Raw genomic sequence first — 25,677 nt, 5'->3', positions numbered from 1 at the left:
GAAATAAAATGTTGACAAAATTTTCTATAGAAATAAAATTTTAAGAAAATTTTCTATAGAAATAAAATTTTGAAAAAATCTATAGAAATAAAATTAAAAAAAAAATCTATAGAAATAAAATGTTGAGAAAATTTTCTATAGAAATAAAATTTTGGGAAAATTTTCTATAGAAATAAAATTTAAAAAAAAAAATTCTATAGAAATAATATTTTACCAAATTTTTCTATAGAAATAAAATGTTAACAAAATTTTCTATAGAAACAAAATTTTGACAAAATGTTCTATAGAAACAAAATTTTGACAAAATTTTCTATAGAAACAAAATTTTGACAAACTTTTCTATAGAAATAAAATTTTGAGAAAATTTTCAATAGAAATAAAATTTTGAGAAAATATTCTATAGAAATAAAATTTTGAGAAAATTTTCAAAAGTAATAAAATTTTGACAAAATTTTCTATAGAAATAAAATTTTGACAAAATTTTCCAAAGAAATAAAATTTTGACAAAATTTTCTATAGAAATAAAATTTTGACAAAATTTTCTATAAAAATAAAACTTTGACAAAATTTTCTATAGAAATAAAATTTTGACCAAATTTTCTATAGAAATAAAATTTTGACAAAATTTTCTATAGAAATAAAATTTTGACAAAATTTTTTATAGAAATAAAATTTTGACAAAATTTTCTATAGAAATAAAATTATGACAAAATTTTCTATAGAAATAAAATTTTGAGAAAATTTTCAAAAGTAATAAAATTTTGACAAAATTTTCTATAGAAATAAAATTTTGACAAAATTTTCAAAAGAAATAAAATTTTGAGAAAATTTTCAATAGAAATAAAATTTGACAAAATTTTCCATAGAAACAAAGTTTTGAGAATATTTTCTATAGAAATAAAATTTTGACCAAATTTTCTATAGAAATAAAATTTTGACAAAATTTTCTATAGAAATAAAATTTTGACAAAATTTTTTATAGAAATAAAATTTTGACAAAATTTTCTATAGAAATAAAATTATGACAAAATTTTCTATAGAAATAAAATTTTGACAAAATTTTCAAAAGAAATAAAATTTTGACAAAATTTTCTATAGAAATAAAATTTTGACAAAATTTTCAAAAGAAATAAAATTTTGAGAAAATTTTCAATAGAAATAAAATTTGACAAAATTTTCCATAGAAACAAAGTTTTGAGAATATTTTCTATAGAAATAAAATTTTGAGCAAATTTTCTATGGGAATAAAATTTTGACAAAATTTTCTCTAGAAATAAAATTTTTATAGAAATAAATTTTTAAAAAATTTTCTATAGAAATAAAATGTTACAAAATTTTCTATAGAAATAAAATTTTGACAAAAGTTTCTATAGAAATAACATTTTGACAAAATATATATAAAAATAAAATTTGGACAAACTTTTCTATATTTGTTGGCAATGAGCATTTCATTTTTGCTAATTTGTAAATGCAACACAGACACCTCAGGGCTACTTTTTTCTAATTTATTTTGAATTGCTTTAAATTATTTTGTTTGTTGTGTCTGCAATTGAATAATAATCACAAAATTCAATTTGCCTTCGATTTATTTCTGATAGCTGGTCCTCTCTCGTACTCTCTGGCTGTAACCTTAAAGTTCAATTAAAAATAGACAAAAATACTGATAACAAACAAAGTAGCTTCTTTTAAACACCGGATGGGAGTGGATGTGAGGTAGTTCAGATTTGTGTCATATAAGGGTTAAATAGATTTTTACATCTGTAACATATTTTGCAATAGAAAAAAAATCACAAGGAAATCTTTATAATGAAATTCTGGGAATACAATGACCAAGCAAATAAAGTCTTTGGTTCAGAAAAAATGTCCAAATATTCCAAGTTTTTTAAATCTACTAGGAATTGTAATTAGAATTAAAAATGTGACTTTTGTCATCTATAAAAATCGATTTATCTATTTTTTGTTTTTAATTTTGAAAATGTCGACCTTCGACTTTTGAATTCGTGTCTATCGATTTTTTATTGAGTTGTCAGCATTAAACAATTTGTAGTACATCACTTTTCTATAGTACATGAATTTTGAATATGATTAGTCGATTTTGGGCATTATCAAAAGTCGTTTAGTAAATTTTGATAAATCTGAAAAGACGATTAGTCGAATTGACTCACCCTCTACTTTTCCTACAAAAGTAAATTTCTCCCTTTAACTCCGTATTATTCTATAATTTTGGAATCTGTGAATAAAAACCATTATGTTTTACTATTAAAACATATACATTTTATTTAAAATAATATCTTTTTATTTAAAGTATATATATAATGTAGGTATGTACGTAATTTATTTTCAATAAATTTGTGTCTTTTTTTTATTTTTTTTTTGCCCTAGCGTATTACTATAGTTATAAATATTCTATATGCATGTAAATACTAGCATTATATACGTTGCATTGGATTTTCAACAATGTGTCACATTAATAATAATTTTTATGATTTTTGTAAATTTTTATTTCCATATGATTTCCGATGAGGCTTTAAAAAAATTTATTGTTTATTGTTATGTGTTATCAAAATTTTGGAATTAAGGTTAATTTCCCTTAATATTTGGCTGATTTTTGTTTTTTTTTGTTTCGTTTTGAAGATAAAAATGTCCACATATTGAAAGTTTGATTTTTGCTTTGATTTGGCAAAACAAAAGAACAGTATGAGTACATACATATGTATATGCTAAATAGTTATTTAGGAATCATAGTTATAATAATAATTATAATTGCTATTACAATGATATAAATAATACTACTAATAATAATATAAGCCAATTTATTTGGAATATATAAAATAAATAATAATAAAAAATATCACTTGTTTTGAAAAAGCAAATATCACCAAATTAAAAATATAGAAAATAATTAAAAATAGGTTCGAGAAAATATAAAAAAATAATACACTTGTTTACAATACATACATAATTTTCTATATAAAAGATAATCAATTAAATTAAGAATTAAGTTTTCAATTTAAATTTAAGAACAAAAAAAAAATTTATAAAAATAGAAATTTCTAAAGATTATATCAGTTTTTTACAGAGATTTAACGTTTTCCTGATTCATTATCACAAAAAATTATAAAAAAAAATATTATTTTATAAAAAAAACATAAAATTTTTATAAAAAATAGAGATTTTTAAAAATTATAACAGCTTGTGATTTTTAAGAGATTTAACGTTTTCTTGATTCATTATCAAAAAAAAAAAAAAAACAAAAAAAAAATTATAAAAAAATGATTGTATTGTTTTATAAAAAAAGCATAAAAAACGCAAACATTTTATAAAAATAGAAATTTCTAAAAAATATATCAGATTGTTTTTTAAAGCGATTATACATTTTCTTGATTCATTATCACAAAAAATTATAAAAAAAATATTTTTTTGTTATGTTAAAAAATAGAAAAACATATTTGGTATAATAAACCCGTATCTACTATAAAGAAAGATTTCTTTACTCAATATAGGAAAAAGGTTTCAAAAATGTTCTTTACAAAAATAAAAATATATATTTTTACACAATTTATATTTTATACATAACAAGTGAAACAAAATACTTCTCCATTTCTTAATAATTCAATGTTTTCTTTATAATTCCAATAAAATATATTTTTTTTTTGAAAAAAAATTAAAGTATTTTGTAGAACCAAACAAAGTACAGTTTCGTAAATGAACTTTTGTAAATAACCTGGTTTTTTTATATAATTATGAAACTTAAAGAATAAATTAATACTAAAAAGTTAAGATAGGTGTTTCACGATGATCTAGCAAATCTGTAAGAATAAATGTGGAAAATAAGAAATGAGAATGAATTATATAAATTAGTTAAATTAATTATTATACAATAATTATGTACATATATTGTATTATCAGAGCACATCTTTATCTAATTGTACCTAATAAGTGTTATTTTTAAATTATATTATTATACCTTGCGAAAAACCCAAGGGGCTATACCAAAACATGAACCGATTCACACCACTTATGTGCGGACCTAAAATACCTCAAAATTTGGACCGAATCACACCACATACGGCACACTTATGTGTAGACCTAATATACCTCTATATGTCAAATTTTAGGAAAAATGGATAAAAACTGCGGTGTCTGAAAGCCCAGGATGCCAGATCGGGAGATCGGCCTATAGGGGTCTATACCAAAATATGGACCGATTCACACCACATTTGGCACACTTATTAGTGGGCCTAAAATACCTCTAGATTTCCAATTTCAGGCAATTCGGATAAAAATAGCGGTCTGGTCTGGAAGCCCAAGATGTCAAATCGGGAGATGGGGGTATACCAAAACATGGACCGATTCACACAATATTCGACACACCAATATATGGACACAAAACTGATTTGGAATTTCACGGAAATCGGGTGTGAAATAAACTATTCTTGAAAATGTGGTATCCCAATGGACTGAATAGTCTAAGTGAACCTAAATCAAATCGGGCTGTCACTTTAACCTAACCTAACCTTTTAAAAATGTTAGGTTAGGTATCCTGATAGTTCACCATTTAGATACGTAATCCATTGTGCAACCACAAAATATAAATATGTACAAGGGTAGTGTTATAAGTACTTAACTTACAAAAAAAAAACAAATAAGCATTGAAAACTGGCTATTAACTCGAACTCAAAATAATCTACCAAAATTTGAAGAAAAGTTTATCAAAGATCTACCAAACCTAAAAAAAATCAAAATTTTATTTCTATAGAGAATATTGACAACATTTTATTTCTATAGAAAATTTTGTCAAAATTTTATTTCTACAGAAAATTTTGTCAAAATTTTATTTCTATAGAAAATTTTGTCAAAATTTTATTTCTATAGAAAATTTTGTCAAAACTTTATTTCTATAGAAAATTTTTTCAAAATTTTATTTTTATAGAAAATTTTGTCAAAATTTTATTTCTATAGAAAATTTTGTCAAAATTTTATTTCTATAGAAAATTTTGTCAAAATTTTATTTCTATAGAAAATTTTGTCAATATTTTATTTCTATAGAAAATTTTGTCAAAATTTTATTACTATAGAAAATTTTGTCAAAATTTTATTTCTATAGAAACTTTTGTCAAAATTTTATTTTATTTCCATGGAAAATTTTGTCAAAATTTAATTACTATAGAAAATTTTGTTTAAATTTTATTCCTATAGAACAGTTTGTCAAAATTTTATTTCTATAGAAAATTTTGTCGAAATTTTATTTCTGTAGAAAATTTTGTCGAAATTTTATTTCTATAGAAAATTTTGTCAAAATTTTATTTCTATAGAAAATTGATGTACCTCTTATTTGGAGAGGTATATTTAGCAAAATCTACCAAAACATCAAGAATTCTACCAATCTTCCAAACAGTAAAAAATCTACCATTATTTCTATAGAAAATTTTTTCAAAATTTTATTTCTATAGAAAATTTTGTCAAAATTTTCTTTCTATAGAAAATTTTGTCAAAATTTTATTTCTATAGAAAATTTTGTCAAAATTTTATTTCTATAGAAAATTTTGTCAAAATTTTATTTCTATAAAAAATTTTGTCAAAATTTTATTTCTATAGAAAATTTTGTCAAAATTTTATTTCTATAAAAAATTTTGTCAAAATTTTATTTCTATAGAAAATTTTGTCAAAATTTTATTTCTATAGAAAATTTTGTCAAAATTTTTATAGAAAATTTTGTCAAAATTTTATTTCTATAAAAAATTTTGTCAAAATTTTTTTACTATAGAAAATTTTGTCAACATTTTATTTCTATAGAAAATTTTGTAAAAATTTTATTTTTATAGAAAATTTTGTCAAAATTTTATTTCTATAGAAAATTTTGTCAAAATTTTATTTCTATATAAAATTTTGTTAAAATTTTGATTTCTATAGAAAATGTTGTCAAAATTTTATTTTTATAGAAAATTTTGTCAAAATTTTATCTATAGAAGATTTTGTCAAAATTTTATTTCTATAGAAAATTTTGTCAAAATTTTATTTCTATATAAAATTTTGTTAAAATTTTGATTTCTATAGAAAATGTTGTCAAAATTTTGATTTCTATAGAAAATGTTGTCAAAATTTTATTTCTATAGCAAATGTTGTCAAAATTTTATTTCTATAGAAAATTTTGTCAAAATTTTATTTCTATGAACAATTTTGTCAAAATTTTATTTCTATAGGAAAATTTGTCAAAATTTCATTTCTATAGAAAATTTTGCCAAAATTTTATTTCTATAGAAAATTTTGTCAAAATTTTATTTCTATAGAACATATTGTTAAAATTTTATTTCTATAGAACATATTGTCAAAATTTTATTTCTATAGAAAATTGATGTACCTCTTATTTGGAGAGGTATATTTTGCAAAATCTACCAAAACATCAAGAATTCTACCAATTTTCCAAACAGTAAAAAATCCACCATTTTTGGTAGAATTCTACCAACTATGGCAACCGTCATCAGGACCCAATAAGGGGAATCCAGCAATTGCTTCCCCAATTGGACCATATTGGTTGTGGCTTTGCGAAAGGTGTGTACTTGCATAACCATGATGAAATAGCACCGTTTTCTTCTCAAGAGGGCCGTTCATTTTTTCAATATATCATCGAATGCTCCGCATATGATCTTTTTATCTTTGATTTCTTTCTCAAAACAAGAATCCAATCTCCACTTTTCCAAATCCCTTAAAATAGAATCGAGAAGAGTTTTCTTCGCCACCTCCGGTATCACAATGAACTGAGCCTAAGTGAGCCTAAGATATCGGGCTGCCACTATACCTAACCTAACCCGTGGACACTCCTACATATATACACTCGCGGTAAAACAAATACCAGTCAGAGCTGGGTAATCGATAGCATTTTTTTTTTTGTCTGGATACTTTGTATCAGGCGTTGAGGCCATGTATAAGGTATATTCAATTTCAATTACTTACCTTTTGCTATGCTCCACCAGGGCAATGTAACATATGTGAGGAATGCATTTAATGGGGTGGATTGCTGGCGACGATTCTCCTTCCAAAAATGAAAAGATTGTGCAAAACCACGACTCGCCCATAGAGGATTATAAGCGCCATCATCTAATTCTGCAAGAAGAAAAGGAATACAAAAATTTGTATAAGACCAACAATGGTGGTGAAAAATTACACGACAAACACTTTCTTCTATTGTCAACTACAATGGTGGTATATACATACATCCCAACATCTACTCTAATAGTATATAAAGAAACATGAACAAATAACAACCATTTTCACCTTGTAAAGCCTTCTTCGATAGATCACACCAATAATATATATTTGTGCCATCTGGTGTCCGCCTTTTGGGAACTAAAGTTAATGCACGATTGTAGAATGCCTGCATTGCGGCTGTTCGCTTTGTTCGTGGTAGTGTTGCAGACATATTTCCCATTTCTACTACATTTGCACTGGTTAGCATGGGTGGTGAGAGTAGGGGAGATGTATTACAGGAGGCGGAGGCTGAATTAAGATTACCATTGCAGTCATTTAAAGACGAGGGCCGTTTCGAAGGGCTTTCATTGTGTAGAGTGCTTGATGAGTTTGATGATGTGTTATCTAAATTCTCAATGGCATTAACATTGGCATCGTTGCCGCCAGTTACCTCTTCCTGGCCAGCTAGTGCTGGGGAAGATCCTTCAGCGGTGGTTTGTAATGGATGGCTATCTGTGATTACAGGTACACGAACACATTTTTCAAATTTATATGGTTGATGACTGGCATTTAAATCTTCGTTACTAATGAGTTGTGGTTTTGGAGAGAGCGGTGTTGCTGGCTCCTCAACAACAGGCAATTCTTCTTTGCCTCGAACCGTAATCATAGAATCGGTTTCAGTTAAAATTACCATTTTACCCCCATTATCTGAAACTTGCGATACATCACCACCATTCAGAGAAATAGCATCATCGGCAATTTCATATTCCTGACATAATTCGATTGGCGGTTCCTCTTTAAGTTTTTCTACTTTTTGCACTTCTCCACTATTGCCATTGTCCGTAAGGTCTTTCTTTTTCTTGGTCGTCTGCGTATTGCTAGATTTTGTCTTATCATTTGTGGATGTTATTGAACCTGAAGACGAACGATTTGATCTTAATTTTTTAGGTGAAACTTTTGCCAGGAGACTGCTAGTTCTGGAGGTCTTGTCCTTCGACCGGTCCTTAGCCAGATCCTTATCTTTTTCCTTTTCCTTCTCTTTTTCTTTAGTCTTTGGTTTTTCCCTTTTGAAACTGGATACCAACTCGGGCTTTTTCCCTTTACGGTCCGCAGTTGTAAGTGAAGAACAACGAGCAATGTTAGTTGCGGCCGGTTTTCGGTCGGTAAATTTTAAACTGCCACGCTTAGTTACTACCAATTCACTTTCCACACTCAATATAGTCTTGGGCTTAATTTTGGATTTCTTATCTGGCATTTTATTTAAGCAAGCTGGAGTTTCATTGGCATAGTCATCACATGAGGGACAATATATTTGCGACATTTGGGGAGTACTTTTTTCCGAACCACCACTTATCCAACGTTTTTTACATTTTTTTCCACCACTTTTGAAACAATTTCCACCACACCCAGTCGTCTTGCCATTGGCTGAGGTGGGCGAGGTAATATCTACAGCTTCAACAGCATCCTGTATGGGATTTGTATTTGGAGGGGATATGACGGATGGCTTGGCGTCTAGAGGGCCCTTATTATCAACATTCGTTGTTGTCGTTGTTTGATCATTGCCCTTTAACAATGGCAACGTTTCAGGATCATTTTCTGGCGTGGTTGATGCATTGGCAAGTTTTGCATCAATGCTATGCTTTTGAAATTCTTCACAATTGGGATTTGTATGGAGTTTTGCCTCAGATGCCGAGAAAGCAGGACGCAGATCTACAAAGACATTGTACATCGGATCATTTGTAGTTTTACTGTTTGCATATCTCATCTTGCATTTTTTCATTTTAATTTGATTTAACTAAAAATACGCTGGTTGATTCCAAATGATAAAATGCAAATAAAATTCACAAAATACAGAAAGAACTTAAATTATTAGAAACAAAGACAAAAAATATAATAGAGTTTGCGCAAGTTATAAAAGAATAATGTAATGCAAAGTAAAATGCTTGATTTCGTGGAGTGGCGTACTTATGTGTTATGGCTGGAAGGGGATATTTTGGCTTTAAGGATATTATAGGGTTCTTTATCTGTCAATGGTTGGGATACTTTCAAGATTCTAATGTTCTCTAATTACCAAAATTCATTACGAAGATTGGCCACATTGCCTACGGTTTGAGATTGCGAACTTGGGCTGTTAGGTATTGCATGCTTGGGTACTAAGATATTGGATTTTTTTCCTATTTGGCTTTAGAAAATTAATCTGTTTTTTTTTTTCAATAAAGGAATATTGTATTTTTCCTAGATGTAGGAAGTGAATCATGTCGAGCATGCTATTTCAGTTCCTTTACATTTAAAAAAATTTGTTAGTGGAAGAAATAGAGAAACTGGATGAATAAAATTTGCCAAAAACAACAGTCGGTGTCTACACATTAATTTTGTCTAGTGAAACAAATCGTAATATTTCCAAGTTTTATTACTAAAATAATTTTTAAGATCCAAAATTATTTGTGTATTCCCTCTAACCCTCTTAATCCTTTAGGGAGCCACCGTGGTGCAATGGTTAGGATGCCCGCTTTACATACACAAGGTCGTGGGTTTGATTCCTGCTTCGACCGAACATCAAACAGTTTTTCAGCGGTGGTATAACACCTGAGTAATGCTAGTGACATTTCTGAGGGTTTCTAAGCTTCTCTAAGTGGTTTCACTGCAATGTGGAACGCCGCTCGGACTCGGCTATAAAAAGGAGGTCCCTTGTCATTGAGCTTAACATGGAATTGGGCTGCACTCAATGATAAGAGAGAAGTTCACCAATATTGTATCACAATGGACTGAATGGTCTTAGTGAGCCTGATACATCGGGTTGCCACCTAACCTAACCTAATCCTCTTAAAAGCTTTTAAATGCGATCAATATTTTTGTTTGCTGTTAGGCCTTAGCTTGAGAAAATTTCAGGTTTTTAGCTATATTCTTAATAATTCGATTTTTTTGCTTTGCAATAGCTCCTAAGATTACATTTCTTTTTTTTTGGTAAACTAAACATGGTTTGGGAACAGCGCTATTTTATCAAACACTCTTTTCTGTTTTTTTTTTTCAACAGATTTTTTGCTGTTTTAGCAGATTTTTCTCCTGTGTCTACTAACAAATTTCTTTGAGTGTACAAAAAATTGTAAGCCTAGCCTTCTGGCAATATTTGACTCTTATTCTTTAAAAGCAAACCGAGCCTTCACCTTTTTCTGCAGACTGTGGTTTTAGCAGTGCGGTTTATCTGTGTCTACTAACAAATTTCTTTGAGTGTAAAAAAAATGCAATCCTAGCCTTCTGTAGTAATGCTAATATGGCCTTTAAAGAAATTCCTGGGGAAAGAAATGCATTTCTCAAAATGTAACACCTGTGTAATCGATTTCGGCAAATATTCAAAAGTCGATAACTCGATTAATGTCATAAAATGACGATGAATCGAAATTCAATATGACGAATAGTCTATTTCGATTTTGCGGACAACAAATTGATTTTGACCTTTCGGTTAAAAAGTGCAGTTTTTTACTTTTGAGCAATTTGGGAAGTCGATTAATCAAAATTCAAACCTTGAAAAACGATTACTCGATTTTGGCAGTCATAAAAAGTCGATAAAGGGAAAATCAAAATTACGAAAAGATACCTTTGACTTTTCGGACAAAATAAACAATCTCGTTTTTTTTTTTTTTTTGCAAAACATGGACCCCTCGATTTGGAACAACCTAGTAAGTCGATTAATCAAATTCATTAAAAAACGATTAATGGATTTTGTCAAACATAAAAAGTTCAAAGTTCACAAGTGCCAAAAGTCACCATGTGGAATGTGGTATCACAATGGACTGAATAGTCTATGTGAGCCTGACAGTATATCGGGCTGCCTAACCTAAAGTCACCATAGAATTTTGGACAAAAAATCGATTTCGCCTTGTTTTTGGAAAAAGGTGGACTATCGATCAAAAGGTGCACTTTTCTATTTTAAGCAACCAATTCGATTTCTCGATTTTACCAAATACCAAAAAGTCGATAAATTCAAAATATAAATTACGCAAAGTTACCTTCCATTTTTCGGACTAAAAATCAATTTCGGTTTTTTTTTTTTACAAAAAATGAAGTCGATTAACCCTCGGACAGACACATGAGTCTGGCCAGATCTTTTTCGATTCTAATTGTAATTAAAATACATGTATAATATAACTAGAGACTTGAAACCTCAGGTACCCTCCTAAAATGTTATTACCTATCGATGTGTGAAAAAATCAGGACGGAAATACGACAGTAATAATGTAATAATATCAACAAAATAGCATATTTTCCATATAAATACATTAAAATACATAGTGGGTCTGGCCAGGCCTCATGTGTTACGAATGTGACTATCGAAACATGTGTATGACGGAGGGTTAACCAAAATTCAAGCCTTGAAAAACTGTTAGCTCAGTCGGTAGAGCATGAGACTTGTAATCTCAGGGTCGTGGGTTTGTGCCTCACGTTGGGCGCCATTTAATATATGTAACATTCCACATTCGCGAATTCCTTTAAAGCTCAAAAAATATGGTTTATTAAGTTAATGCAAAATGTTCCTACAAATATGCTTCGGAAGGCGCAATGAATGGGCCTTGAAAAACGATTAAACGATTGTGGCAAACATAAAAAGTTTAATGTTCACAGTTGCGAAAAGTCACCATAGAGTTTTTGACAAAAAAATCGATTTCGCATTGTTTTCGGAAAAATGGTGACTATCGGTCAAAAAGTGCACTTTTCTACTTTGAGCAATATAGTTAGTCGATTAATCAAAATTCAAGCCTTGAAAAATGACTCGATCGATTTTGGCAAACATAAAATTCGATTACTCGATTTTCTCAAACATAAAAAGTTGATTAATCGAAATTCAAAATTACGAAAAGTCACCATCGATTTTTCGGACAAAAAATCAATTTCCCTTTTTTTCTTACAAAAAGTGGACTATTGGTCAAAAAGTGCTCTTTTCGATTTTGAGCAATATAGTAAGTCGATTAATCAAGATTCAAGCAATGAAAACCTATTAATCGATTTTGGCCAATATCAAATTCGATTACTCGATTTTGTTAAAATAAAAAGTTAATTAATCAAAGATCAAAACTATGACACGACGATTTTTCGGTTAAAAAACCAATTTCTCCTTTTTTGAGAATATGGACTTCACGATTTGGAAGAACATAGGAATTCGATTTATCAAAATTCAACCTTTCAAAAACGATTAATCGATTTTGGCCAATATAAAATTCGATTACTGGATTTCGGTAACATAAAAAATCGATAAATCCAAAATTTAAATTACGAAAAGTCACTTTCGATTTTTCGGACAAAAACTAGATTTCGATTTTCTTTTGGTGAAAAAAAAGTGGACTTCACACAAAAAAATTTCACCAAAATTTTTCCAATTAAAATTTTAATTGAGTTTAAAAAAATATTCAATTAAAAATTTAATTGATTCAACAAACTTTTTTAATTGAAACAAAAATCAATCACAAAAATAATAGTATCAATTAATTTTTTAATTGGATCAATTAACTTTTTAATTGACCTTCAATTAATTTTTTAATTGATACTATCATTTTGATTGAAGACATTTCAATTAAAAATTAATTGGATCAACCAATTTCGTGATTGAATCAGAAAAAAACTTTTTTGTGTGTAGATTTGAAACAATATAGGAAATCGATTAATCAAAAGTCAACCCTTGAAGAACGATAAATCGGTTTTGGCCAATATTAAATTCGATTGCTCGATTTTGGCAAACATAAAATTTAATTGAAAATAAAAATTACGAAAATCACCTTCCGAAAATCGATTACGCTTTTTTTTCAAAAAAGTGGACTTTTCGATTTTTAGCAACTAGGAAGTCGATTAATTAAAAGTCAACCCTTGAAAAACGATTAAACGATTTTGGCCAATATAAAAAGTCGATTACTCTATTTTAGGCGATTAATCGAAAATCAAAATTACGATAAGTCACCTTCGATTTTACGGATAAAAATCGATTTCGCTTTTTTTTTGGAAAAAACGTGGACCTCTCGATGGGCAACAACACAAGAAGTCGATTAATCGAGTTTACAAAAAGTCGACGTCGACTTTTCAACTTAAAATGAATTTTTCTACTTTTTTTGGGACAAAAAAAATGTTTTCGATTTTTTGGATAATAAATCGGATATTGACTAAAGAAAACTGCTATTTAAGACTGTTGTTATAAAATGCAATCCCATTTTGATAATTTGAACATAGAGGTCAAAATTTAGGTTTTATCAATTTTTGAAAAGTTGTAGGCACTTACGACTAGAGTCACAATTCTGATTTATTTGAAGAAGGAAAAAATAAGGAATTTAGTAAAACGGTGTGTCTGTTATGAAATTTTGTAGATATTCTATATTGATTTATCTGATTTTATAGAAGGAGTACAATGTATCGGTATTGTGTCCATGAATGTTTGTGCATTTTAAAATCACATCAAAAATTTCGTACACATCAACATATTTTTTTTTTGTATATAATATTGATATTAGATGTTTATAAACAATATATTTGTTTTCAAATAATTATTTTCAAAATAAAAATAAAAAAATCTACCAAAGAACTGAAGGAAGAAAAAACAATAAAGTACCATTGAAAATCTAAAAAAAATCATTTGCACCTTGAGCTAAAACAATATAGAATAAAAATTAATAGGAAATATCAAAAAGGAGTGGGGAGTATTTGGAAATAAACAAAATTAAAACAAAAATATTTATAAAGATTTATAATGCAATACAAAAACAAAATCTCTTTTAAGAATCTTATAGAGATTGATTTACAGATAAAGATGAATCCTCCTGCTTTCTCGGCAAAATCTATAATAGATCGGTTTGTTTTTCTTAAAGGGGGGTTTAGAGGGTGGTTCTGTTGCAATAAACATGTATATATGTCACGTATCATACGATACGTCTCTTTTAACTGCATCATATTTGATATTAATTTTTGTATTGATATGGTAACTCTGATATATATTTTGAAATAAGTCTTACTTTAACCGCTGACGAGAAGAGACGAATAAAATGAATTATTAAACTTAACGGGTTGAGCGTTTATTTTCACACTTGGATATCCTGACAAATATTCAGAAGTGGGATAGCCCAACTAGCAGTGGAGTATATCAAGCGTTTACAGAACGAAATAAGTGGTTAAAAATCGACGAGGAGTTTGTTTCAAGAATAGCTGTGGAATTAATTGGAAGCTGGGGTAGTTCTATCTTTGAGTGCAGCGTTTGCCGAAGAATTTGGAGTGTGTGTCACTAAAATTCTTGAGGGTAGAATGGATTACAGCCGGTGCACAATTGTGGAGCTGAAAACAAAACTCAAAATTCGTAATTTGAGGACTTCGGGCAATAAAGCAGAATTGGTGGCAAGACTGCAAGAGTTTGATGTGAAAAATCCCGATTATATTGAGTCTGTGGAGTCAGAAGATTTGTTGTTAGGATTCGAAGAATTGGAAGAAGTGTCACCAAATCTACAAATGGAAGAAATGCAAAGAAAAATGAATTGCCTGATGGAGGCAGTTGGCGCATTGACAAAGAAAATAGAATCCATTGAAAAATCTAATCAAAATTGTGAAATAGTTGAACAAGCAGGATCATGCTCGCACGAATTGTTGGTTGATATACCTGTGACAGTATGTGTGAATACCCAAACAACGTGCACAACTACTACAACAACGAGCATGTCTGTAACAACATTGGCTGATGCAATACATGGGCAAAATCAAATAAGAATGACGCCACGCGAAGTTGAGACATTGTCGCGCAGCCATGCACAAAGTTCGTTAGATTCAAATGCTGCGTCGATGTACACGAACACAGTCGCATATGCGAGGCCGACAGCTCAACAGAATGCAAACCAATACCAATTGACTGGCAGTGCACCAGAATTTGTGCCACAGGAAAATATTCAAAGTCATTCTATAAGTGAGATTATGCGAATGTTGCCGGAATTTGATCCGTGTAAATCGGACATTTCCTCAGTGAAATTTGTGGAGCGGATTGAGCAACTGAAAAGGGCATATGGATGGAATGATTCGATAATTCTTTTTGCGGTACAGGGCAATTTGCGAGGAGCTGCGAAATTGTGGATTGACGGCCAAAATGTATTTTGTCGTTGGACAGAGTTTGTGAGTGCGTTTTTAGGAGATTTTCCTAGTGTTAGTAATTCAGCTGATGCTCACATAGAGATGATGAATTCGCGAATGAACAAAAATGAATCAATAACCGAATATTATTATCGAATGTTATCGATTGGTCGTCGGGGAAACATTAATGATGATGGTATAATAAAATATATTGTGAATGGTCTCAATGATGGACAATTACGGAAAACATTAAGTGCTATGAATTTTGTGTCGGTTTCCGAATTATTTAAAACATTAAATAAAGTGGAAGAAGAGAATAGACTGAATTTCTCTAGTGGTGGATCGAGAAAAATATATCATAAAACTGTGAAAGGCGATGATGCAAGTGTTCGCACAAATATTAACAATAAGGAAAATGATCAACAAAGATCGGGTCCGATTTGTTTTAATTGCCGTGAAAGAGGGCATATAGCCAAAAATTGTAGTCTCAGGGCAAAGAAAAATAAATGTACAAGATGTAACGCGAGTGGTCATAATTCAGACAGTTGCCCGTTATCATCGGTGAATTTGATTGAGGAAAGAAACGAATCTGTGAACCATGAGGAAATTTTTAAAGAAGTGAACATTGAAAATATGAAATTTCGTGCATTGATAGATTCGGGTAGTGGTAAGTCATTAATGGCAGAAAAAGTTTCTCGAATGATAAATAGGCCGATAATAATGTGTGAAGAGAAACTATGTGGTTTCGGTGGTGGTGAATATATATGTCGCAGAAAAGTGCAAACGAACATAAAGATTGATAGTGTTCATATCGATTCCGAATTTTTAGTTGTCGAGGATAGAATTATGAACTATGAAATTATAATCGGAAGAGACATTCTATCGAAAAATCGAGTGGTAATGGAAAATGGATCATGTAGTGTTGTGGCAATAAACGGTCAAGAATTGGATGTGGATGATACACTTTGTAATAGTGAAAAATATGAACTGCAAAAACTTTTGAACAAACATACCAAATGTTTCGCCGAAAATTTGAAAAACATTGGCAAGTGTAATGTGGTGGAAATGGAAATTAAAGTGAATTCACAAAGACCTGTATCTAGAAATCCGTATAACATCCCAATTCCAAAACAGAAGGTTGTGGAAAGTATAATTAGTGAATTACTGGAAACGGACATAATTCGTCCATCACAATCGGTATATGCATCGCCAATAGTGCTCGTGGCAAAACAGAATGGTGAAGATAGGCTATGTGTAGACTATCGTGAATTGAATTCATTGACGGAGAAACAACCATGGCCGATGCCAACAGTCGAAGGCGTGTTGCAGAAAATGTCTGGTAAGAAATATTTTACTATTTTGGATATGATGTCTGGGTATTATCAGATCCCGATAAAGGACGACTCGAAATGTTACACAGCTTTTGTGACTCATAGTGGGCATTATGAGTTTAATAGAATGCCGTTCGGATTGAAAAATGCTCCGTGTTATTTCCAACGGATGATGTCGATAGTTTTGGAGCCAATTAAAGAGCATGTTGTGAGTTATGTGGATGAAATTATCATAGCTTCAGATACAATAGCAGATAATATTGAGAGGCTCGAGATATTTTTGAGAGTTTGCCAGAATAATGGATTAACTCTTCGCTTGTCCAAATGTTCGTTTTTGAGAAATTCTGTTACATTTTTGGGTCATGAACTTAATAAGGATGGATTGATGCCGGGAAAAATAAAAACGCTTGCGGTTAAGAATTTTCCAGTTCCGAGAAACGTGGCAGATGTGAGACGTTTTATGGGCTTAACCGGATTCTTTAGAAAGTTCATAGAAAATTATTCATTGATTGCCGCACCATTGAATAGATTAACAAGAAAAGATGTAGAATTTGTCTGGACAGATGAGTGTGAGAAGTCGTATCGGATGTTGATCCATTTATTAACGAGCAAACCAGTACTTGATATTTACGATGTTACGAAACTGCATGAGCTACATACGGATGCGTGTGCTCAGGGGATAGCAGGTATATTGATGCAAAGGGGTGATAGTGGCGATTTGAGGCCAATAGCTTATTTCAGCAGATTATGTTCGGAGGCTGAACGGAAATATCATTCATATGAACTAGAAGTGCTAGCTGTTGTAGAGTCATGTCAACGTTTCCGCATCTATCTACTTGGAAAACCATTTACTATCGTAACGGATTGCTCCGCAATATCAAGTCTCAAAGTTTCGAAACCAATTATACCAAGAGTGGCAAGATGGTATTTAAAATTGATGGAGTATGATTATCAACTGGTACACCGTGAAGGGGGCAAAATGCGTCACGTCGATGCACTGAGTCGTGCGCCTGTGGAAAAAATAGTTGATAATATTCAAGATATAAGTGACAAAATCATGCTCATAAAGCCAGAAACAAATGATTGGGTGTATATGATGCAGAGGGAAGATGATAATCTGAAAGAAATAATTGATGTTATGCAAGGACGAAAGCAATCAGATCAAATAAAGGCGTATAGAAACGAATATACTTTGGCAAATAACAGATTAATGAGAAAAGGTGAAGGAGGATGTCTTCAGCTAGTAGTCCCAAAGGGTTTGCGATGGCGTATTGTGAAATTGTGTCATGATGACGCAGGACATCCGGCACTCGAGAATACGTTGAAACGAATCGCGAAAACTTTTTGGTTCCCGCGAGCGAGAAATTTTGTCAAAAATTATTTGAAAACATGTGTTGAATGTTGCTACTCTAAAGATACAAGTCCGAAGGAGTGTGAACTATATGGTATGGATATACCAAAGTTTCCGTTTGAGACTTTGCATTTAGACCATCTGGGTCCATTTATTAAGAGCCGCAAAGGATTTGAATATCTTTTAGTCATTGTTGATGCATTAACAAGATATACTATTCTATGCCCAGTAAGATCAACGAAGACAAAACCAGTTTTGGATGCTTTGGATCAGTTGTCCCTGAGTTTTGGATTGCCGGCGATACTCGTCACAGATCGTGGTACTGCGTTTACTTCGCAAAGTTTCGAGAAGTATTGCTTGGAAAATAATATGAGACATATAAAAGTTGCTGTTCGAACACCAAGGGCTAATGGATTAGCCGAAAGAGTCAACAAATCGATTTTGTCATATTTGAAATCGTCTGTGACCGATGCAAAAGATTGGGATACCCTAGTCAGAAGTCTCCAGTGGAATCTGAACACTCATATTAACAGCACAACGAAGTATGCACCAATTGATTTAGTATTGGATTTTCCTGTTCGTGATATTTCTGGCAATAAATTGTTAGTGGCAGCACAAGAAGCAAAATGTGATGCCGAATCAACTATGAATCAAAAACGGGAAGATGCTATCAAGAACATAGAACAAGCAAGGAAGACATGGAAAGCAAGGTTTGATTCCAAACACAAGAGGCCGCATAAATATGAAGAAGGTGATTTAGTTTTGATCAGAGGTGCTATTCCAAGTACCGGTGAGTCCAGAAAACTCGAAGTACGATATAAGGGGCCATATATGATTAAGAGGGTTCTTCGTTTTGACCGATATGTTGTGGAGGACATTGATGATGCTCACAGAAATCAGCGTAAATTCTCGACAATTGCAAGTAGTGATGGAATGAAGCCATGGTGTTCCTTGTACCCAGATGTAGATGATGATTTTGATCCTGGGGTTGAGTCAACCGAGGACTGACTCGAGGGCGAGTCCATCAGGAAGGGCCGAGTTGTCACGTATCATACGATACGTCTCTTTTAACTGCATCATATTTGATATTAATTTTTGTATTGATATGGTAACTCTGATATATATTTTGAAATAAGTCTTACTTTAACCGCTGACGAGAAGAGACGAATAAAATGAATTATTAAACTTAACGGGTTGAGCGTTTATTTTCACACTTGGATATCCTGACATATATTTTTTCTATTATATATAAAATATATTTGCAAATTACAGGTGACAAGGTGTGGATATACAATGTATGTATTATATATTTATAAGTTTTGTGTGTGTTTGTGGTGGGTGTTTCTATTTTTTTTTTCATTTTGGTTAGGGAAATTTTGTAAAAGAAAATATTTCTTAAAAAATTCTTAGACCAAGAGGACAAAATAATTTAAATTTAATAATAAAACAAACCAACAAACTTTACAAAAGCCGCAAATAGCAAAAAATTCAGGAAATTATAAAAGATATAACAAAAAACAAAACCAGGCAGAACTTAAACAAAATTGTAACATTGAATTATATAGTATGTATGTAAAAAGAGTTTCTAATGAAAAACTGATGAGTTATTAATCTATCAATAATCTTATATTTACAGCATAATCATATACAATATAGAGTATCGTGCAGGATTAAGCCATCTAGTTTACTCAAATCGTTTAACAATAGATTCATCGATTTGTTTAAGAAATTGTTTGAAAGTGTTTCAAAGATGTACTCCTAAAAATTTGTTGTGATGAGGATGATAATGATTATGGTGATGGGTGAGTTTTTTATATAAGTATATAAAAAAGCGTTCTAAATTTTAATTTTGTATAGAAGAAAAAATTTCTAAAGTTGTTTTTTTTTTGCTTTTCCACGAAAAAATGCAAAACAATTACAAAAGCATATTGAGATTTTTGGGAAAAATTGTATAAAATCCATAAAATATTTACCATCTCTTAAATCACCCGCTTCAATCTCGGATAACTCATTGGCTAGGGAATCAAGACCTTCATTTTCAGATCTTGCTTTAGAACCAGCCGAACCAGCAGCCGATTCAGAGGAAGTTTTTGTGCGCCAAGCATAACGGGAGAAATTATTTAAATTGGCACTGGGATCACTAAGACGTCTTTGATGGCGATATGTGCAATAATCTTCATTTTCTTCTTCCCATTCGTCCCACATATCGGTGGCACAGAAACTGTTAAAGAAAACCAAACAAAAAAATTAAGTCACAAATTTCAAAATTATTAATCCAAGACTTTAAAAATACCCTGGTTCACTTGTGGGTGTTTCAACACCAGATCCCTTGGGCTTAGTAACAGCCATTTCTGCATGACCTTTACCTTGTGGGCCCTTCATGCGTACAAATTCGCAACGTGTTTGTACACCAGCACCAAATAAACCGAAGGACATGCGTTGAGCTACTTTGGAACTTAAACTAGATTGCTGTTGGAAAAACAGAATGAAAAAAGTTTTATTGATTTTTTTAGTTTTTACAAAACCCAAAATTAAATGTGAATCTTACCCGAGAATCATAGACTTTTTTTAGAGCATCATAACGTATTGAACCTAAAAATATTACACCTTGAACAGCTCCATCTTTATCATTGGCCACCAATTCGACACAGACCATTTCACCGTCTCTAACAAGGATATCACTGAAAACCTAGAACATAACGAACAAAAATATATATAACGAGTAATATTAAGATAAGATGATTAATTAAAAAAAGTCTAGAATGGAATAGGGCAAAAGGCCTCGTTAGATGACCCAAAGAGAGAAATAATTTCCTAAAGCCTTTTTCTTACCTCATCAAAATTATCAACCATAAAACATATATGAGGATAGGTAATTTCTTCACCTTCCCCTTTAGTATCCATTTTTCTTCGACTTGGTGAGGCATAAACTCTTTGCGAATGTCTGCGTAAAACCTGAAGCTCTTTGGGTGATGTTCTTGTGCATATAGCCAAAGTAAGCGTGTAATCGAATTGATGAATTATCATATTTAAGTATACCGTTTCTTCCCAATCTACATCGGGATCACCAATGGGTAGTTTTCGTGAGTCCTTGCGGAAAACATCGACTTCAGTCTAGAAAATATTAAAAAAATATATGTTAAATAAATTGCACAACTATTTCTCTAAGGGTAGATCGAATTAATTTACCTCATATTTTGGCATGTGTCGGGAAGAACTTTTTACATGTTTTTTACGTACAAAAAACAATAGATCATCCGAGTCGATACTGTGCACCGGTTCAGATTGAAATAAAAAATGACGAACAAATAAATCGGTCCAATAGGTGGTACCTTGCAGGACAACAAATCCGCTATCTGAAATTATAGAAAGGGCCATTAATTTTCGTTTGCAATCATTAATCGATCATTGGAGTAAATGAGGGCAATTTAGGATCTGAGATCACGGTTGCCACTCGAGCCAAAAATAATCTAGCAAACTTTGGAGAAAATTTTACTAAAAACTAACAAAGAAAAAAAAAATATTTTGTCAAAATTTATTTCAATAGAAAATTTTGTCAAAATTTTATTTCTATGAAAAATTTTGTCAAAATTTTATTTTTATAGAAAATTTTGTCAAAATTTTATTTTTATCGAAAATTTTGTAACAAAATTTTATTTCTATAGAAAATTTTGTCAAAATTTTATTTCTGTTGAAAATTTTGTCAAAATTTTATTTCTATAGAAAATTTTGTCAAAATTTTATTTTTATAGAAAATTTTGTCAAAATTTTATTTCTATAGAAAATTTTGTCAAAATTTTATTTCTATAGAAAATTTTGTCAAAATTTTATTTCTATAGAAAATTTTGTCAAAATTTTATTTCTATAGAAAATTTTGTCAAAATTTTATTTCTATAGAAAATTTTGCCAAATTTTTATTTCTATAGAAAATTTTGTCAAAATTTTATTTCTATAGAAAATTTTGTCAAAATTTTATTTCTATAGAAAATTTTGTCAAAATTTTATTTCTATAGAAAATTTTGTCAAAATTCTATTTTTATAGAAAGTTTTGTCAAAATTTTGTTTCTATAGAAAATGTTGTCAAAATTTTATTTCCATAGAAAATTATGTCAAAGTTTATTTCCATAGAAATTTTGACAAAAATTGCCAAAATTTTTCAAAAATTGCCAAAATTTTATTTTTATAGAAAATTTTGTCACATTGTATTTCTGTAGAAAATTTTGTCAAAAAGTTTATTTCTATAGAAAATTTTGTCAAAATTTTATTTTTATAGAAAATTTTGTACAAATTGTATTTTTATAGAAAATTTTGTTAAAATTTAATTCTATAAAAAATGTTGTCAAAATGTTATTTCTATAGAAAATTTTGTCAAAATTTTATTTCTATAGAAAATTTTGTAAACATTTTATTTTTATAGAAAATTTTGATAAAAATTTATTTCTATAGAAAATTTTGTCAAAATTTTATTTCTATAGAAATTTGTCAAAATTTTATTTGTATAGAAAATTTTGTAAAAATTTTATTTTTGTAGAAAATTTTGTAAAAATTTTATTTTTATAGAAAATTTTGTTAAAATTTAATTCTAAAGAAAATTTTGTCAAAATTTTATTTCTGTAGAAACTTTTGTCAAAATTTTATTTTTATAGAAAATTTTGTCAAAATTTTGTTTTTATAGAAAATTTTGTAAAAATTGATAAAATTGAAATAATTGATAAAAATTTATTTCTATAGAAAATTTGGTCAAAATTTTATTTCTATAGAAAATTTTGTCAAAATTTTATTTCCATAGAAAATTTTGTCAAAATTTTATTTCTATAGAAAATTTTGTCAAAATTTTATTTTGTCAAAATTTTATTTCTATAGAAAATTTTGTCAAAATTTTATTTCTATAGAAAATTTTGTCAACATTTTATTTCTATAGAAAATTTGGTCAAAATTTTATTTCTATAGAAATTTGTCAAAATTTTAATTCTATAGAAAATTTTGTCAAAATTTTATTTCTATAGAAAATTTTGTCAAAATTTTATTTCTATAGAAAATTTTGTCAAAATTTTATTTCTATAGAAAATTTTGTCAAAATTTTATTTCTATTGAAAATTTTGTTAAAATTTTATTTCTGTAGAAAATTTTGTCAAAATTTTATTTTTATAGAAAATTTTGTCAACTTTTTATGTCTATAGAAAATTTTGGAAAAAAATTATTTCTATAGAAAATTTTGTCAAAATTTTATTTTTATAGAAAATTTATGGAGTAACTCCTAGGTGGAGAGGAATATTTCTAAAAATCTACCAAAACATTAAGAATTGTACCAATCTACCAAACAGCACAAAAAGTTCTATATTTATATAATCGCCGTTACTCGATGGCGGACAAGTGCAACGTAAAGCTATTATAACATGTTTCGCTACCATGTTTTCTAAGCTTTGTAAGTCAGTAAATATTCCAAATATGACCGATTCGTAAGACATATATGTTACGTTCAAGGCTTAACAACTTCTTCAACCAATGATAATGGCAAATATATTGTTAATGCTTTTCTCAAAATTTCATTCCAAAATCGAATATTAAGCCCCGCTTAGCTACGCAATAATATAAAATTTTTTGAAATATTCGTCGTAATTGACTAACATAACATGAACTACCTTATCAATGAAGCAAATCGTATTAGTCATCAATTTCAAAGCATTTTTATTCATTGAAAAAGTACCCTTCTGGCCATAGTATTTCCAACATAAACAATTCCATTGTTATTTTATAAAAAATGCATGAATTGCATACCAACAACAAAGAAGGAGCAACTCAAAACAAATCCGCAAAAAAGAGGCCGCTTTAAAATAAAGCCACCCTTGCAAAGGGAGTACTACAAAAAAAAAAAAAAAAAAAACATATGAGAGCGAAAACACTTAACAAAACCTTGAAACAAGAGCGATCATTGTAAAGAAAAGAATACGAAAAACTTGGGTTGTTATATGAGAATAGAACACTTGCGAATAATCGATAAGTTTTAAATATAGACAAATTTTCTTTAATTTTTTCCTAAGAAATTCATATTAAAATCTTGTTTTGGATGATGATCTAGTTAATTTTAGAATTCCATTTTTTGGTATATAAACCATTTTACTCACCATCTTTTAGCAACTGTCTCATTTCTTTATTTCTTTGAAAATTTATATCCTCCAGCAATTGTTGTAAGGGCGTTTGTGGACGTAGCAAAGCCCCTGCTGCGTTAGCCAAAGACATGATTGCTTCCAATGGTAATCAGTAGTGGGTGTTTGTAAAAATCCTAAAATCTTTAATGATTTTCTTGCGACAAGATGTGTCTATGCAGGTTGGGTTTTGGGTGGATTGAAAGGCTTTTATACCCTTTTGTATTTCAGCAACTAAATAAGGTCACCATATTTTCGGAATGTGTTGGTTTTGTTTTTATTGTTTTTTAAGCTATTTTTATAAAATTATTTGAAACATTTTAGAAAATTTAAGATTTTTCTTTTCTTGCCAATAGAAAAAAATGTCTGTTCTATTCAATTGTCTTGAGATTTCTGTGAAAAAGTTCTCTATATTCATTATTAGGGGTGTTAAAAAGCTCTGGAGAGTTCAAGGGAGAGTAATAGGCTTAAGGGTTGTTCTTTTTTGTCCCTTTGTTGTTAAGCAGTAATTTTGTTTTGACCATTATTGTCTTCCGTAATGCGCAAAATCCAAAAACAAATTGTATTGTAAACAAACAGAACGAACATCTGTTAGTGCATGTACTGGTTCTGTAGCATTGATTGATAGATTCTTGTTAATTTTATTAGGTTTCACGTTTAAGTTGAAGTTTATATGCTTTGGATGTAATGACTAATATGGTTTAGTCTTTCAAACAAATTGAAATTATTTGACTGCCATTAATAAACAAAAGACCTGAGATCAGCTGTTTTATTGCAAGAACTCATGCTTCTTCTTCTCTATCTCGCACATATGATGAACGACTTGATAAAACGAATAGGTAGTGTAAATTCTATGAATCTCGCTTTTGTTCTCTCATTGTATGAACACATCCACAGCGATGGTCGGTAGGCGAAGATCCACAGCGATGGTCGGTAGGCGAAGATACATGAGGGAAGACACTTGTTGACCAAAGGTTGATGATCAAAAAGCAACATTTTTATTTATTGCAGTAGATGAGGTCGTCATCGTTAAGAGATATCAAGAAATATTATGAAGTTAAACTATCTCATTTCATCAAGAAAAAATTGTTTTTATATGCGTCCTTTATACTTTGCTTTTATAGAAAACATATCAAGTATAAAACAAAATTAACAAGTATATACAGCAGTAAGTTCGGCCGGGCCGCGTCTTAAATACCCACCACCATGAATCAAATATTTTAGTTTCCTTTGAAATTTGATGACAAATTATTCTCCCAAGCAGAGCAGTTCAATTTATAAGCACCATTTTTGTTTGAGTTTTAGAGGATTAATTAACATTTCTTTTAAGTGTGCAAGCAACTGACGAAATAATGCCTGGATTTGAAATAAAAAATCTGTAGATTTTCACTCCCAATATTTAAATGATTACGAAAAGTAAACTTTGGAAATTTTACATTCAGTTTCAAGCCATTTTCATGATCAGTGCGCCTTCTATGCCCTCAAGAAGTGAAATCGATCTATATGGAGGCCTTATCAAATGGACAGATAAAAACTAAATCCGATACACGTTTTTGTGACTCTAAAATACCAGTAT

The 25,677-nt window shown here is 29.8% G+C and overlaps 1 protein-coding gene across 2 annotated transcripts; it reads right to left on the bottom strand.

Moving 5' to 3' along the window:
• Nucleotides 1–3,593: 3,593 nt before the first annotated feature.
• LOC142238196 (uncharacterized protein KIAA0930 homolog) lies at nt 3,594–24,869 on the bottom strand. Of its 2 annotated transcripts, XM_075309773.1 has the most exons (9): nt 24,081–24,869; nt 21,145–21,311; nt 20,788–21,069; nt 20,504–20,644; nt 20,249–20,424; nt 19,929–20,176; nt 7,276–8,898; nt 6,955–7,104; nt 3,594–3,809 (listed from the first exon to the last, which is right to left on the bottom strand). In XM_075309773.1, exons 1-9 carry the CDS (start codon nt 24,193–24,195, stop codon nt 3,769–3,771), a joined length of 2,943 nt encoding a protein of 980 aa, XP_075165888.1. In that variant the 5' UTR covers nt 24,196–24,869; the 3' UTR covers nt 3,594–3,768. The 2 variants fall into 2 exon arrangements, with proteins under 2 accessions (XP_075165888.1, XP_075165889.1); XM_075309774.1 differs by lacking the exon at nt 7,276–8,898 and having other exon boundaries at nt 24,081–24,867.
• Between the last annotated feature and the right edge of the window lie 808 nt (nt 24,870–25,677).

This window comes from Haematobia irritans, chromosome 5 (assembly GCF_050003625.1).
Source record: "Haematobia irritans isolate KBUSLIRL chromosome 5, ASM5000362v1, whole genome shotgun sequence".
In the NCBI taxonomy this organism is placed as follows: Eukaryota; Metazoa; Arthropoda; class Insecta; order Diptera; family Muscidae; genus Haematobia; species Haematobia irritans.
The sequence above is the reverse complement of the archived record's forward strand: the minus strand, read 5'-3'. Positions and strand labels throughout refer to the sequence as shown.